Source organism: Gavialis gangeticus, unplaced genomic scaffold, assembly GCF_001723915.1.
Source record: "Gavialis gangeticus isolate Ggan-Ray unplaced genomic scaffold, GavGan_comp1, whole genome shotgun sequence".
NCBI classification, from domain to species: domain Eukaryota; kingdom Metazoa; phylum Chordata; order Crocodylia; family Gavialidae; genus Gavialis; species Gavialis gangeticus.
In genome coordinates, this window is record NW_017728997.1 from 12317414 (window position 1) to 12333979 (window position 16566).

Consider the following 16566-nt stretch of genomic DNA (forward strand, 5'->3'; position numbering starts at 1 on the left):
GCCTGCTGATCCCCCCTAACCAGTTTATAACAGGCCACAAGATCCCCCCTCAGCCTTCTCTTTTGAAGGCTGAACAGGTTCAGGTCCCGCAACCTTTCCTCATAGGATCTACCCTGCTGTCCCTTGATCATACGAGTGGCCCTCCTCTGGACCCTCTCGATGCTGTCCACATTCCTCTTGAAGTGCGGTGCCCAGAACTGGACGCAGTACTCCAGCTGTGGCCTGACCAGTACCGCGTAGAGGGGGAGGATCACCTCCTTGGACCTGCTCGAGATGCATCTGTGGATGCACGACAAGGTGCAGTTGGCCTTCCTAACCGCCTCCCCACATTGCCGACTCATGTTCAGTAAAAACAATAGTTAATAAATTGCTTTAGTATGGTAGTTTATTACAGATCATTGTAGATATTATGAATTCTTCAGTGCTTTTAATTCCTGGTTTGCAGAGAGCTTGCAGAGCTTCACAAAGCCAATGCTACAAAGGACAGTGAGGCACAAGAAGCAGCGTTAAGTTGTGAAATGAAGGCGAAAGAAGAACTTGGTTTAGCGCTAGAGAAGGCCCAAGAGGAAGCCCGGCAACAACAGGAAGTTTTAGCAAATCAGGTGAATTTTTAACAGGGTGATGAAAGCTTTCTGACTTAATTTGTGAATGTCCTTGGAATTCATAAGCACGGTACTCTGTTCAAATGAACCAGGCTAATGGCAAAGGGGTGTTAGAATTTCCCTTTTTCTAAACACTGCTGCCAAAAGCAGATTTGACAAATATTAAGCAGCTCTACTACAGCATTTTTGTAACAAATAAGTAAAATGAGTTTGAGGTGCCAAATAGGACAGAGTGTCAGTTAACAATGGAGCAAAACTTTGGAGGAGCAAAGTCTACACTAAATCGCATTTAAAATAAGGCCTGTACTTTTTACTTTTGGGGGCAAACTGTTTTTCATGCTCATAACATCATTTCTGTGATGCAGAGTGTTAGTTCTTGAACTGACCACTATATAACCAGTTGGTGGCATGATAAGCAAGTATAAGTTATGCACATGGTGCATGACTGCATAACTTGCTTCTTAAACTTGTCAGTTGGAGTCCCAGTGTAATTACTGGTGCAGAACTGTAGCAGTGATAAAACGCTACTAGAATTCCCTGCAAGAGGTTAATGACATGTAATGGTCTACTTCCTATGGACACAGGTGGCAGACCTGAGGTTGGCATTGCAACGGGCAGAACAGCAAGCAGCAAGAAAGGAAGACTATTTACGCCAAGAAATCAGTGAGCTACAACAGGTGCTGTACATGCTGTTTCAGTGTGTTTTTCTAACCTCTCTTGTTTCTTTGTTCAAAATGAAAAATGCAAGTATTTATACTAAGCCATTTACTTGGAGGGGGAGTGTCTAAAAGCAGTATACAAAGTGCTAAAATGTCTTGAAAATTAATGGCTCAAAGTATAAGTTTGTTGATATGGTACAACTTGATCTGCTTTTGTAAGGGAGCATTAGGATTCGCTATTAAAATGTTTTTTATATATACCTCTTAAGGCTTTATGAAAAATCACAATTTGGAAACTTTTCATACCGTGTTTTATGCGTGATGCATCCTTTTAGTATGAAACAAAATTGAATCTTTAAGCTTGTGATAGCACTAATGTTTGTAACAAATGGATATTTAAACTCCTTTTTGTTCTTGAAAAAATAGCCTGCACTTCATCCTTACCTCTTGGGAGTAGTGCAGAGAGTAGAATCTAGATGTAGCACTGCTTGGATCCTATAGAGAATACTGTCAAAGTTAGTCTTATTAGTTTCAGGTGAGGAAGGCAGACTTGATAGCAGATTATATGAGCCTGTGAAAGAGTTGGGAATTGGGAAGGGCAAAAGCAGATCTTGAACTTTTTGGATAGGTACAAAAGGAGAGAAACAACAGGCAGTGGCATTAAATTTGAAATCTAATGTGCTGCCAGTTAGGGACTAATAGATTAGGACCACCTTCTGACTAACACTGTGAACTCCTGGTATATATGAATGTAATGCTACCTTCAGGAAAAGTCCTGGGCAATTAAATTGCTACCTTACCTCCAGATTTATTGAATATATGTTTTACATAGCCCTTAATTTAGAACCTGAAATTTGTTTTTAGCTTTTTTTTTTTGTACTGTCATTTAAACTGGTCCTGCAGTTTGAAAGTTTTACAAACTTTAAACTAAATCCTAATTCAGAGACTCCAAGAAGCAGAAAACAGGAATCAAGAACTAAGTCAAAGTGTTACATCTGCTACAAGGCCACTTCTCCGGCAGATAGAAAATCTGCAAGCAACGCTAGGAGCCCAGACCTCCACATGGGAAAAGTTAGAGAAGAACCTTTCTGACAGACTTGGTAAGACATGCTTCTAGTTTTTAATGTCCTTTGCATATCTGTGGAGTAGCACTAGATGTCAGTAATGTGAGGAAGAGATGGGCACAGCAGTGTCTGAGACGGGGTTGGGATGGGAGACCTGGATTTAAATCTGTGTCTGCAAAGTAGTATGACGCCATGGCATTTTGCAAGGGTACTGTGAAACCCAATTCACAGGTTCTATAAAAGAGCTGAGGTCCTGGAAGTATCACCGCTATATGCCAGATAAGTTTTGGGGGACATTTCGCATTTAAAAATGGGAGGGGAAGAATGGGTAGTAGAAATGTACCAGCACCTCAAAATGCCAGACGCATTGAATTGGTAGTCATAGGAATTATTATCTGTGGCTATTCAAGGTTGTGAAACAAATGTATTTCATCTGAGATTATTAGGGCTGTAAGGAACAAAATGACAGTGGAATGATCCAAAGCCACAACCAGGGAAGGTAGGGAACCATGGCGATTAGTGTTTTAGCTCTTAATTCTACACTCTAAGAACAGAATACCAAATCATCCTTATTCGACAGTTGTTTGTACCTCTTGAGTATGTGCTGCCCTTCTTTAAAAGCTGGTCCATTGCCATTAGCCGGATATCAAACTATATGTATACCTTTACTATACCTGCATGGTTTTGATGGCTAATGACAGGACTGCTTAGAATATTTTGGGTGATATTGAAAGATAACACTTCTCTAGCTTGAAGTCTTACAGAATTAAATCTTCATTGTGCATCTTACTTGCATCTAAAATACTGGACAAACATCAGATTTTTCAGGTAGCCACCTAAATAATTGGCTTTGGTTATGGATACTTGATGATGTTGACAGTAAGTCAGGTAGCCATTTGTTTACAATGGATTGCAATTTATAAATTTGGTTTTAGGTGAGTCTCAATCTCTACTGGCAGCAGCAGCTGAGAGAGAACGTGCTGCTACTGAAGAGCTTCTTTCCAATAAAGTTCAGATGTCTGCCACTGAATCGCAAAACAGCCTGCTGAGGCAAGAAAACAGTCGCCTTCAGGCTCAGCTGGAAGTAGAGAAAGCCAGACTCAAGAAACTGGAAAATGAAAACAATAGGTGAATTGGATGTGAATTTACTATCTTGTATATTAAGCTCCTGTGTCTTTGTTAATTATTGGGTTTCTTTTGTGTTTAGTTACTGTCTTTTAAAATATTAATAATTATTCATATGGTGAGAACTGACAGGCATGCAGAGAAGAGCCTTCCTTTTTGTCTGGTACTTATTACTTTAGTTGCTTGGGGTATCTTTATACTGTCCAGCTTTTTGCCACAGTGCTACTTGAGATGTGAAACTTAATATTTTGCTTCACCCGTGAGGTTCACTTCACCTGCTTTTGGCATGATAAATGGGTATACTGTTCTTCTTGATTCTGCTCCTGCAAGTTGCTTTGCAGTTACAGTTGGAGCCCATGCTGCCATGAGGGTCCATGTGTGCAAAACAGCTTTCCCTGGGAACATTAAAAAGTATCTCGCATCATCTTGTCCTAAAGTAAACCAGCTTAAGTAGTTGCTAAGTGTTTAAGAAGTTGAACTGTGATAGCTCCAATTGGTTGATTTTTAAAAAATTGTTTTTAATGATAAAAACCCAAGAAAACTCTAAAAGTACATTGCATTTTGTGAAATTCTTGTTTTTTCAGGCTTTGACAGCTGTGTGCTTAAAATGGGGTGTTTAATCTTCCCTACTTTGCATTATTCATAAGAGAGAGGTACTTTCTTGCATTGGGAATTCAAAATTTTCTGATGAACTTTCCTAGCTTCCTAGTATCTAGGGGTGGAGGGATGATCAGAGTACTTTCCTAGTCTTTCACTCGACTGCTACTTGTCTAGTCGGGTGTAGTTTCTTTTCAAGCAGTCTGTCACTTGGGATAGTTTTATCCCTCTTTTTTGGTTTGGGTTGATAATATCTATATGCTTACCATTTTGTATACAAATAGTACAGGCAGTCCTTGACTTCCAACGTTTCGAGTTACAACTTTTGCACTTGTAACATTTATAAACTGACACCCTGTTTCAACTTCACAACGCCGGTTTCGACTTAAAATGCTTGATCCAATGCAGTGCTGTGCCAGCAAACAAGTTTGCTGCATCGCTCATCTACCTGGAGAACATCTGTCCAAACTTCTTGGGCACTTTCTTTAAGAAAGGAGACGAGACTCCAGAAAAACCTGCAGCCAGGACTCCTGAGAAGACTCCAGCCAAGAACCCTTCAAAAAGTCCAGCAAAGTCACCTCAAAGAAGTCCTTCCAAATCAATATGATTGTTATTTACAATATAAATATATGAATGTAGCTATCATCTGTAATTGATCAAGTACAAAATTCTGGGGTATTTTTGGTGAAAATGGGGTATCAGGCCTTGGTTCAGGAACCAATCCCTCATTTATAACATTGTTTCTTATGAGAGAATTGGTTCTGAGTTGCAACGTTTCGAACTAAGACCCCGTTTTCAGGACCCAATTGTGTTGTAAGTCTGAGGACTGCCTGTATAAAGGAAATGTATTGAAATTTTCTTTAAAAAATAAACAAGATAAGCATTAAAATAGGTGGTTGTTTTATGGCAGGATAGAGCATATACCCAGAGCATTAAAGAAGATGCACAATAACAAGACTTAAAATTGCCAGGACTGATCTAAGAAGCCTTCTTAAGAATAGCTAACATTCAAGTAGCAAACCCTATTCTGTTAACTTTTTTTTCTTTGTATGAATCAAAGATAGAAATGAAGAGAAGGTTCTGTAGTGACTGCCTTTATTCATGTCTGTTCTCAAAATAGGTATGAGGTCGAACTAGAAAACCTTAGAAATGAGTATGCAAAAACCCTTGAAGAAGCAAAGAAAGAAAAGGTATTGACTGCTTCAATTTTGCATTTCTTTATCATCAGATTCAGAGTTGGCAGGAGACTATTAATCTACATTTCCTCCTTTAGACACTGTTAGCTACTCAGTTAGAAATGGAGAAAATGAAAGTCGAGCAAGAAAGGAAGAAAGCCATTTTTGTACAAGAAGCAGCAAAGGAAAAGGTATTGCCGTTTATATTAATATTCATGTAAAATAAATACACGGTGCCAATTTTATAGCAGGTATCCAGACCATTAAGACAAAACATCACAACAACAAATGAGACTTAGAAGGATGTAGTACTGTAATACCATGAAAGAAAACATCTGAGACCCAATATTCTTTCAAACTTACGTTTTTTCTCTACTCAATGCAATTGTGGTGTAGAAGATAATGGTTTTATGGTCCTGTGTAAGGGTTTATCTACTTAGTCACAAAATAGATAAAGCGTGGGCAATGGCAGCATATGCAGGAGAGACAGATAAATGCCTGGGCCTATATCTAATTGATATAGAACAGCCATCATTGTTAATCTTTGTTCCTGCAAGTTCTGAAACCAGAAGTCCTGTTCAGAAGCTCTTCGCTTCATTTTTCTGAATCAAACATGCCTGGAGGTGCTTGTTGCAAGGGTGGTCGGTTTGTTTATAAAACTGGTGGGTAAGAGCTGTTGGCCTCAAAGATCCTGGATTTGGGCAGTGCAACATTTAAAATTCTCTTCACTGACCTCTTTCCAGGAAAGAAAACTACCTTTGTGGAATGGGGTCATTCCTGTAAATTTATGAGCTCAGCAAAATTCATTACTGCTTCAAAATCTCTTTTGTGGGTAGCTGCTTCTTTTCCTTCATTACCAAGAAAGCTTGAGAAGTTGAACTCAGGCTATTTGCCCTGGGTGTCTGCTAAATTTTCACTGTTTAAAGTTAGTTATGACAGTGGGGTGGGGGGGGATGGTAATGCATGTTCTGCATTTTGGAGTGAAAAAGGAAACTCCTGTGTTCATGAAAATGGTCTTTCTAGATTTATGATCTTGGAAAGTCTGTTTGTTCCCTAAATTCCTCTCTTTCTCAAGGAACGCAAATCATTTTCATTGTCGACAATGGAAACTGTTTCGAGTACTCCAACTCTGTCACGCTCAAGTTCAATAAGTGGAGTTGATGTGGCAGGGCTTCAGGCTTCCTTCATCTCTCAGGTATTGTATGGTGGATCAACTGGTTTCTCTTGCTAGACTGTCTGTGTTTGCTGCCTTTTCTTTCCAATGAATTGTGTTGATGTCTTGATAAAATTGTTTATATCTGCACTAGAACTTAAGCATGCCTAGAAAATGTCTAGAGTTGCACAGTATTCACAGGAGGGAGCCTGGGATTTGTATACATTTTTAAATATAAGCAGTCTATGGATAGCAAGTGCAGATCTTGCCAGTTATTCCAGGGTGTGTTACAAAACGAGTGGAAACTGTTTAATTGCAAGTGGTAAGCGTTTGAGAACACACAAGGATCTCGGTATACTTCTTAATCCTGTGACTGTAATCTCGTACCACTCAGGCAAAGAGAACAGCTGCATCTTGATGCAGTCTGCACAAAGGCTGTTTCTGCTGTGTCGCTGTAGATGAAAGTGTCTCAGATATCCTTACAGCCATTGTTTAACAGAGCAAACTAAAGAGGAGTGAAGATCATAAATTTTACTTAACTGTTCACCATAACCTTTTCTTTCAAGTAAATTTATCTGAAGCATTGAAACCCTTGACTCTAATGAGAACAGTCTAAATTTACTATATCGATAACTTCTAGCTTCTGGTGCCAGAGTTCTTGAAATGAAGTCTTTCATATCCAGCTTTAAGGTTGTTTAACTTGTATTTGTAGGATGATCCTCATGACCATTCGTTTGGATCAGTGTCTGCAAGTGGGAACAATCTTTATGATGCTATAAGAATGGGAGCAGGTTCAAGTATCATTGAAAACCTGCAGTCACAGTTAAAACTAAGGGAAGGAGAGATTTCTCACCTACAGGTACTGTAAGAGTCACTGGGCATTGTAACTGCATATTGTACCTAAGTAGAAAGATTAAGACAGTAAAAAAAAATTATCATATTAATTTTACAAAGCTTATTTTACTGCATTTCACCAGTACCTTTATAAAATATGAATGTGTGAACTGTGGCTTGGGGAATTTGGCTCCCATTTTGCTGGGGACCTTTCTTTTTCTACCCTGTAGCAGTTCTGTAAAAGTTATGATGGGGCATCATTTTTTTTTTTTTGGGTGGGGGGTAGGTGAGGGGGAGAGGAGAGCAGTGTGGGGTAAAGAGTGGGATGTGGGACAGACCATGGCTGGCTACTTCACCAATATTTGATAAGATTTCATGAAAAAGTGCCTCTGTCAGATTTGTAATAGATGTTCTTCCCAAGCCAGTTGGTTGTAGGTGCTTCAAACATGGTATATCACATCTGTTTGTTTTTTGTTTTTTTTTTTAACTCGTCTGGGAATGAAAATTTCCCAAGTTACTCTAGCATAAATGTTAATTTGAACCCAAGTGACATGCATAAAAACAGACGTCTGCAATGATGGAAAATACTGAAATGTATTATATTACTGAAAATGTGAATTGAAATAATGGGTTTTTTGTGTTTAAAATAAATATAATGAGTTCAGCAATTGATCTTAAATTTTTAATATGAAATGGATTACGTGGATTCTGCCGTGTGATTTTTATATCTCCTCATGTCTTGTAAATCTAACAGTCTGTATAGTTAAAAGGTACAGCAATCATTCTGTGCTGCCATTATAATTAGCTAGCAAGGCCTCTAAATTATGAGCTTTTTAAAAATGAAAAATCTGAATTCTAACCTGGGTTTCTCAATACAAACATCTGATAGTTAAATGCTTTTTTGATGTTGTTGTCTTAGCTGGAAATAGGAAACCTTGAAAAAACTCGGTCAATAATGGCTGAAGAACTGGTTAAATTAACTAATCAAAATGATGAATTTGAAGAAAAAGTGAAGGAGATACCAAAATTGCGGGCTCAGCTAAAGGTAAGGTGGAATAAATATTGAAGCACATCTGTGAATCTGAACTTGAATGACCCAATGTGTTTTTTAATTAGGAAAACTAACAAGTTATCATTCATGACCTTTTAAGTCGGCTAGAGCCCAGCAAGCACAGTTGATACAAAACGTTGGGTTTTTTTAAGTGAGAGGATAGTAATCATAAAACATATTAAATTGTTCAAATCCGGACAGTAAAAAAAATAAATGTTAATTTTAGATTCAAAATATATTAAGTGCTTTTTTTTTTTTAAGAGTAAAATTTAAGTGAGTCTGTAACTTGGTAATTTTTAGCGTAGAGACTGATGGATTTTATCAGCAGGTTTTGCATTATGGCAGTTATCAGTTATTTCCAAATGTTATTCTTAAAGGGTCAATCTAGTGAAAGTATAGTGCAGTGATTGTGTATCCTTATAAGAGAATTCTGGTGAAGTCTTGCAATTGTGATCTTATGCGGAGATACCAGACTATATTTTAAAAAGCTTACGCCAACAATAAAGAATGCTAAAACTTGGCTTAATTTTGCTTATCTCCTTCAGGACCAGATGGTTATTTGCACATACAGTTCTCATAATTTTATACACAATTATGTGCACATTCCTTGCTCACAGTATTCAGCATTTCTGGCCTGCAACTCACGTTATGTGAGTTGAAAGCCTGGAGCTATTATGTGGAAGATTAAAATTTTGAAGAGTCTGTCGAGCTGAACCTGATGATCTCACAAGGTCCCTTCCAGCCCTAAACTTCTGTGAATCTGTGTGAAAATATAGATTACTTTGTCCTGCTCAGAAGTGAAGAAAAAATGCTGCTTAAACTGTTTTGGACTCCAATATATGAACCTGCTTGCAGGTTCTGTAGTACGTGTGATGCTTAAAATTGAAGAGTAGCATTCAAAGTGCCCCGAGTCATGAAGCAGGCTCCATATTTTACTTTGAAATCCAGATAGAAATTCAAACTTCCTACCTTCTGAAAGGAGTGAGATGCAAGTGTATCGTGACTTCTGAGCAAAAGCCTGCAAGTGTGGTTTCAGATTTCTAGTGATATCTCTCTCTCTTCCCCCCACTTAACAGTCCCAGATCTTTTATATGAGAATGTAGGGGAATTATCTGTCAGTCTATGTTCTGCTGTAGCAACTGAGTTGAATGTAAAAGTCCTTGTTGGTTGTTCTTTGTAGTTAAGGATCCTACCTTTGGACTCTGCTACTCCTTAACCATTCCTTAAAGCACAAGTTCATCAGTAGTCAGGACACAAAGCAAGAAGCCTTTATTAGTTAGGCATTTTACTTGTGAGAAACAAAGCAACAAAAAATCCTTAATTTTGATAAATGTACTTTGACTTCATAAGATAGCTGTTAGAATGGTAAGTGTTTGCCAACCAGTGAAACCTACCATGTTAGTTTATTATTAGGGAAACAATCAAATAACCAAACATGCATGTTGTTGTAGGATTTGGATCAACGATACAACACAATTCTCCAGATGTATGGGGAGAAAGCAGAAGAGGCGGAAGAACTTAGACTGGATCTTGAAGATGTGAAAAACATGTACAAGACTCAGATAGATGAACTCTTAAAACAAAGACAAAACTAATTCCTGCTGAAACTGTAACTTTATGACAGTGATACTAGACTGTAAAGATAGTTGTTCATGTAAATTCAAATGTGTTGTAAAAAATGTACTATAGAAAATGTGACTATATTGTAGAATTCATATGCTGGAAAAAATCAACGCTTTAATGGTGTCTGGTACTGTCTGCAGTTAAATTATTTGTGCAATATTTAATTTTTCTTTTTTTATTAAAACTATCCCTCCTTTTATTTAACTAAAAATGGACCGTTTTATGTCCAAGCAGTAGCAGAAAGATAGATTGATTTATGTGATGTGACCTGACCACGTGGCAGAAGAAGGTATTGAAGGAAGAGCTTTTAAATGTTCTGAACATTTGTTCTTTTTATAACAAAAATTATAATACTATTTTTTTTCTTACCGCAACACAAGTGGCAGAGACTTGCTGTCTGAAATTTAAGAGGGTAGATGTTTCCAATCTTTTCAATGAAGGGAGAATTCCTGATCTGTGTTTCGGGAATCTAAAGAACAGCAGTTTCATTTTCATGAAGAAATTTTGCTTCACAGAACATCTGTTTTGCACCAATTCCCTAAAGCAAAGAGATGGACCAAGACTGTAACTTGTTCTTGTTGTTAAATCCACTACTTCATCTTGCATGCTATTTGTGTTGCATCCCTGGGGTCATTAGACCTCCAGGTAAACCTGTCTCTACATACAGTTAACATCATCTTCAGCAAGCAGGACAGTTCAACACTAGTTTCTTTTAGGTCTTGGAGCTGCTTGTAGTGGTACTGTTTTAAAAAAAGAAAGAAAAATAAAATTCTCTTGAAATGAAATCATTGCTGCTGCTCTTCTGTAGCCATTCTTGGTCTAAATCTGATTTTTCTGCCCCATTTTTTTGGAACTGAGGTAGTCTGCAGTCATTGCAAAAGATCACTCAATTCCTTATAAAAGGTATTGGCTAAATCAGCATCTGTGCAGCTTGATATTTCAAGAGCCATGTTTTGGGTCATGTATCAGAGAAATTGGACCCTTGGGAATGCTGAGAATTAGTCTGCTTCTTCCTCTTTGCATTCCAGACAGCAAATATTTCACTGTGCTAAATACTGTAGCAGTAATGGATGCTCATATTCTGAACTGTACTGCATATGAAATTCTCTGCTTATTCCACCACTTGCTTCAATTATGAGTGATTTCTCCTCCGTCTTCACGTTCATAACTTAACTAAGGCTGAGTACAAATGTTCATTTCTACTGGAAGGAATTTCTTCCAGTAGGAAAGTAGCCTCAGAGCTGGACTTGTACCAATGTTACTTCACCCCCATGGCTACATAGCTTCATGGACAAGCTCTGTAGCCAGGGGGCATTAGAGGGCCCCTCCCCGAGCTGCCCATGCCCTTAGTTGACATTAATATATCCATTAATTGATCCTGCCCAGAAAAGGGCAGGCTTTCAGCCCCCAAGTGAATGACCCCTCTGCCCCCCATCATCAGCTAATGTGCAGGAGGGCAGGCACTGTCATGGTGGGATCCCTCCCAGTTCTTCCCTGCAGGTGAATAGCCCCACTTGCACTCCTTCAGGCTGACCCAGAGGCGTGCAGGGAGATGGGTGGGAGCACTTGGCTTCTGTGGCAAGGCTCTGGGAGCCTGCCTTGTCCCACTCTCCTTGGGGTCAGCTGGGCAGTGTCTGCAGCAAGGAAGAGCCTCCGTTCACCTGGCTCCCTGCCCCTCCAGCTTCCCCAGGCAGCCTCCACCACTCAGCTGAGCAGCAGGGGCAGCGATTTAAAACCTGGAGGGGCTGCCCCAGCCTGGCTTCCAGCTCCTCTTTGCAGCGCTGCTGGGGGGGTGCCAGTTTAGCTGGGAGTGGGAGCTCTGGAAAAGCCCCCCCCCTTGTAGGGAAGGGCAGGAGATTACAAAGCTGGTGGTTTAACCCAGGTTGTTGCTGGGTTATTTTCCTCCTAGACCAGCCATTTTTGCTCTTGAGAGAAAAAAGCCTGAGTGTCCGTACACTTCTGGTCTCTACTGGGGGAGCAGCGATTCTCCCAGCAGAAACTTAATGTCTGAACATGGCTAGGGCATCGGAGAGCGCGGTCCTGTGTGGTCCAGCTGTACAGCCAGTAGAATGAATGGATGAAATGTGACAGCTGGGGAACCAGCTTTCACGGGAGAGACGATCTTGTACTAGGAATTTGTATCCTTGGGGCCTGCAAAAAAAAAAAAATAAAGGGAATTCTTCAGTGGGCGCCATCACAATGTGCCACCGCCACTCTGGGATCCACCCCTTTGAAATCAGAGCGCAGTTTGACCCAGGATTTGCCCTGCTGAAGCAACAGAAGCGCAGAACTTAAAATAGGGTTTTATTTTTTATCTCATTCAATCTACATGCTTGATTTCATTTTGGAAATGAGTATTGTTCTAAGACTGGGCATTTTGCTTTCATAAAATGAACCCCCCAGGTGCTCCAAGTAGGGGGTGGAGACTGAAGTGTGGATGCTTACTTTCAAGAGCATAAATCAATCGTTCAATTCTAATGTGTAAATAGTTTTTTAAAAGTGCTTTTGTTTTTGTTTTTTAACAGAACCAGGTTCAAATTAGTGTAGGGTATCAATTCAGTATCAGTTGTCAGTTGGACCACATTTTATCTTGTAGATTGGGTTGTATTCAATCTTGCGCAAGTCAAGGGCTATTCCATGAAAAATATGCATCTAGCTTTGTCATTTTTATTTTGGCATATCAATGCAGAACCTTTTTGAAGGTAATATTCCACCATTAAAATGCGAGTGGGTAACTTGTCAATCAGAGCTGATATACAGTAATAAATCTAATAGATTGTCCAAAAAACGTGTATTTATCTAATTTTTAAGAGGAATCTGGACAAGTGGAAAACCTTGATGTATGCTTACATGTCCTATTCCTTTCCTCTTGGATGTAAAAGGCAGTATTTGTCAGTACTTAGGTGCAGAATTTAGGTTTTAAAGTCTACAAAATTAATATAAAGATTTTACAAACTCTCCTCCTAAATTCAGTGCTTGGATTTGGCCGTTCTTTTCTCTTGCAGCCTATCCTAGAGCCTGAAAATCAGGAAGTGACACTATTTACATCTGTACTAAGCATCAAAACCTTGTGAAACAGAACAGTCAAAAGTAACCTGTTTTGTGCATCTTGGCTGTAACACTGGTGTATTTGTTTTTAAGGCTTACTTTGATCCGCCAACATCCTCTCAACTCAGTGCTGTTAGCACAGGTATGTTTGCACACAAAAAAGGTCTCAATAGGACCACCTAGCATTGTTCAGATTAATAGATGAAAATGCCATCTGTGGCTTTTCTCACTGCTGGTTGCTCTGAAGTAGTAAAACTGCTATATCTGCCAGTGTGAAGAAACATTATACTTTACAGATTTACTCAAAAGTAATAGGAGTCTATTCCTGAATACAGTGAAGGCAACGGGAAGACTCTTATTGCTTTCAAAGCATTTTGGATTAGACCCCTGATCAGCTGGCAGTGTGTTACCATAAAGAGAAATTAGGATATGCTGCAACAACCTGTTAACTTCAAGGGCATTGACTGCATCCTTAATGAAAACTAGAGCAACTGTTCCAGTGCTGCCCAGCTGTGCATGTGTCTGTTTTTATCTTTGCTACAGAGAAGTACATTTTTTTGTCCTATGCTATGAGCCCTTTTGTTACGTTTATACGCATGTTCCACGAAAGGCTACAGTGATCTTGAATATCAGACAGGAAATGGATGAATATTCTGCGAGAACTGAACATTTGAATTCCAGATGTAAAACAATGTAAATAAGCAACCTGTATAAAGCATGGGGCTGGGTTGAATAAAATTTAAATCTAATAGCGCGTTTCTGATTCTTTCTAGCGAAGATGGGAATTGAAGTTAAGGTGGCTCTTCGGAGGGATGTTCAAATGTGGCATTCTGCAAAGAAAATGCCTGTACTCCTGCGAGTGAACAATTCTTAAATGCATAAAACCTACTTTCCATTGAAGCAGGGTTTTTGACCTCTGGTTATTTTGCTTTACAGCAGTAACTAGGGGCAGCGGGCTGAATCTAGGATCCTAAACATTTCAGAGAGAGCTGGAACCCTGCTCATCTTTATAATAAAGCCCCTTTTGATCGGGACGTCCGCTCGCTCCAAACCGTGCCTCGACGACTTTTGTTCAGACATGTTTGTGTCTGTAGTGATGTCTTTCCGCCTTATGTCAGACCTTATTTCTCGTGGCAGAACAGCTTTTGAAAAACAAGGCTGCAGTTTTGTCTGGGACCGTGTTAAACGATTTGAGGGAGAAAACACCCCAGGAGCGGAAGCTGCTTCTATATAGGGAAATAAGTCTACGGTCAAAGGAAATAAAACAATGGTATTTTATAGAGCCCCGTTTCCTGCGGGGCCGTGACGGGAAAAGCCCCTTTCCTTTGAGCAGTGTGAATATTATTGTCTTATGAAGCTGGGAAGACCGGCCTGGTGCAGCTATTTGCTTTGCAGGCAAGTCCAAGGAAGGTATTTGGGAAGCTGGAATTGCAAAGAGATTTCAGAATGTCTTGACCATTCATATTGCAATAGGACCTTGGTACCAGCGAGGCGGGTGTGCTGCAAGCTTACTACACACCGTTTGTACCTACGGGAAACAAGTCCTTCTTCCTCCAGAGCTGCTACCTCTTCTGGCTCCTCTTTCGGAGTGCGAGGTGCACGGCTGACAGTGAACCCTCGGGAGGGCCTTCACGACCTGCTCCAAGGGGACGGCCCCTGCCCATCTCGAGGTCGGCAGGGTCATCACATGCTGCGAGGAATGGGCTGGGATGCAGGCCACCATGGCCTCCTTCGCTGGTTTGGCATGGCTGAAACGGGCTGGTCCCAGGGTAATTGGTGCCTGAGACGACCCCACCACTTCCAACATTGAGGAAAATAAGTCTAGAATGACCTTTCACATGTACTTATCTGATATTTGAAATGAAGAATAAAACAATACATTTTTTTTATTGATTGTTTCACGCTTTTCATTAAAGGTCTTTCTCCCCGTGCTGAACCAAAGGTCTTAGACCAAGGTGGAGCCGTAGCCGGCCAGGCCCGTTATGGAGAATACCGTTTCTGTTACTTCATTCTGCATATCATTTTGGCGCCCCCCCCCCCCAAATTTGGGTGCTGTAGGCGACCTAATGGTTGGACTGGCCTGGGATGAAACACAGAATTACCATGACCATGAATGTGGGCCATTGCTGCCTCCTGAGTCTGGAGGGGCACCACATCACTGGCTGGGGCCGATTGCTGAGTCCAAAATCACCAGCGGTGAAATGGGAAAGCGCCACTAATTGTTTTTCCAGCTGATGTTTCCAGGGGTGCACGGCCAATCTCAGGTGCACGTGCACCCATGTGCACCCCTTGGAAACGTTTCCAGGGGTTGCACGGCCAATCTCAGGTACACGTGCACCCATGTCTACCACCTGGAAACGTTTCCAGGGGGGTGCACGGCCAATCTCAGGTGCACGTGCACCCATGTGCACCCCTTGGAAACGTTTCCAGGGGGTGCACGGCCAATCTCAGGTACACGTGCACCCATGTCTACCACCTGGAAACGTTTCCAGGGGGGTGCACGGCCAATCTCAGGTGCACGTGCACCCATGTGCACCCCTTGGAAACGTTTCCAGGGGGTGCACGGCCAATCTCAGGTACACGTGCACCCATGTCTACCACCTGGAAACGTTTCCAGGGGGGTGCACGGCCAATCTCAGGTGCACGTGCACCCATGTGCACCCCTTGGAAACGTTTCCAGGGGGTGCACGGCCAATCTCAGGTACACGTGCACCCATGTCTACCACCTGGAAACGTTTCCAGGGGGGTGCACGGCCAATCTCAGGTGCACGTGCACCCATGTGCACCCCTTGGAAACGTTTCCAGGGGGTGCACGGCCAATCTCAGGTACACGTGCACCCATGTCTACCACCTGGAAACGTTTCCAGGGGGGTGCACGGCCAATCTCAGGTGCACGTGCACCCATGTGCACCCCTTGGAAACGTTTCCAGGGGGTGCACGGCCAATCTCAGGTGCACGTGCACCCATGTCTACCACCTGGAAACGTTTCCAGGGGGGTGCACGGCCAATCTCAGGTGCACGTGCACCCATGTGCACCCCTTGGAAACGTTTCCAGGGGGTGCACGGCCAATCTCAGGTGCACGTGCACCCATGTGCACCCCTTGGAAACGTTTCCAGGGGGTGCATGGCCAATCTCAGGTGCACGTGCACCCATGTGCACCCCTTGGAAACGTTTCCAGGGGGTGCACGGCCAATCTCGGGTGCACATGCACCCACTACGTGTCACCGATGTCCACGCAGGCGCCAGCGCCCCAATGCGACTTTGTGCAGCGGAGCGTGCACCCACGTCTGCTTGCAGGACTCCCCACGGCGGGAGGATCATAGGCGCCAGGGGCTCTTCGGATGAATCTTTTATTAGACCGACTTAAACAGCTGGAAAAATTTGCAGAACTTGTGACCTCGGCCCCAGTCCCCCCTTGCTTGGGCTTGCACCAAGGGTTTGCCAGGAGGGTGGAGGATACAGGGGCTTTGCCACGCACGACTCAAACGCGTCGGACCCCGATGTGACTTAGGGCACGCACTGCTGAAATAAAGAAAGCAATTACAAATAACCAACCCCCCCGCAGGAGAGCTGGACCAAACCATCCCGGCCGCGGGGGGCGGGGGTTCCGGCCGCGCGGCTCCTCCCCTCGCCC

At 41.8% G+C, this 16566-nt stretch overlaps 1 protein-coding gene across 1 annotated transcript in view; it reads left to right on the top strand.

The window, feature by feature from the left end:
- The window catches only part of TMF1 (TATA element modulatory factor 1), a 21783-nt gene extending 11555 nt beyond the window's left edge, over window positions 1-10228 (top strand). The window contains exons 8-17 of the mRNA XM_019504783.1: window positions 446-602; window positions 1187-1279; window positions 2205-2361; window positions 3261-3453; window positions 5168-5237; window positions 5321-5413; window positions 6298-6417; window positions 7088-7234; window positions 8129-8254; window positions 9712-10228. Coding sequence (XP_019360328.1) covers window positions 446-602; window positions 1187-1279; window positions 2205-2361; window positions 3261-3453; window positions 5168-5237; window positions 5321-5413; window positions 6298-6417; window positions 7088-7234; window positions 8129-8254; window positions 9712-9855 — 1300 coding nt within the window. The 3' untranslated portion in view covers window positions 9856-10228. The remainder of the gene's footprint in view (window positions 1-445; window positions 603-1186; window positions 1280-2204; window positions 2362-3260; window positions 3454-5167; window positions 5238-5320; window positions 5414-6297; window positions 6418-7087; window positions 7235-8128; window positions 8255-9711) is intronic.
- Window positions 10229-16566: the final 6338 nt, after the last annotated feature.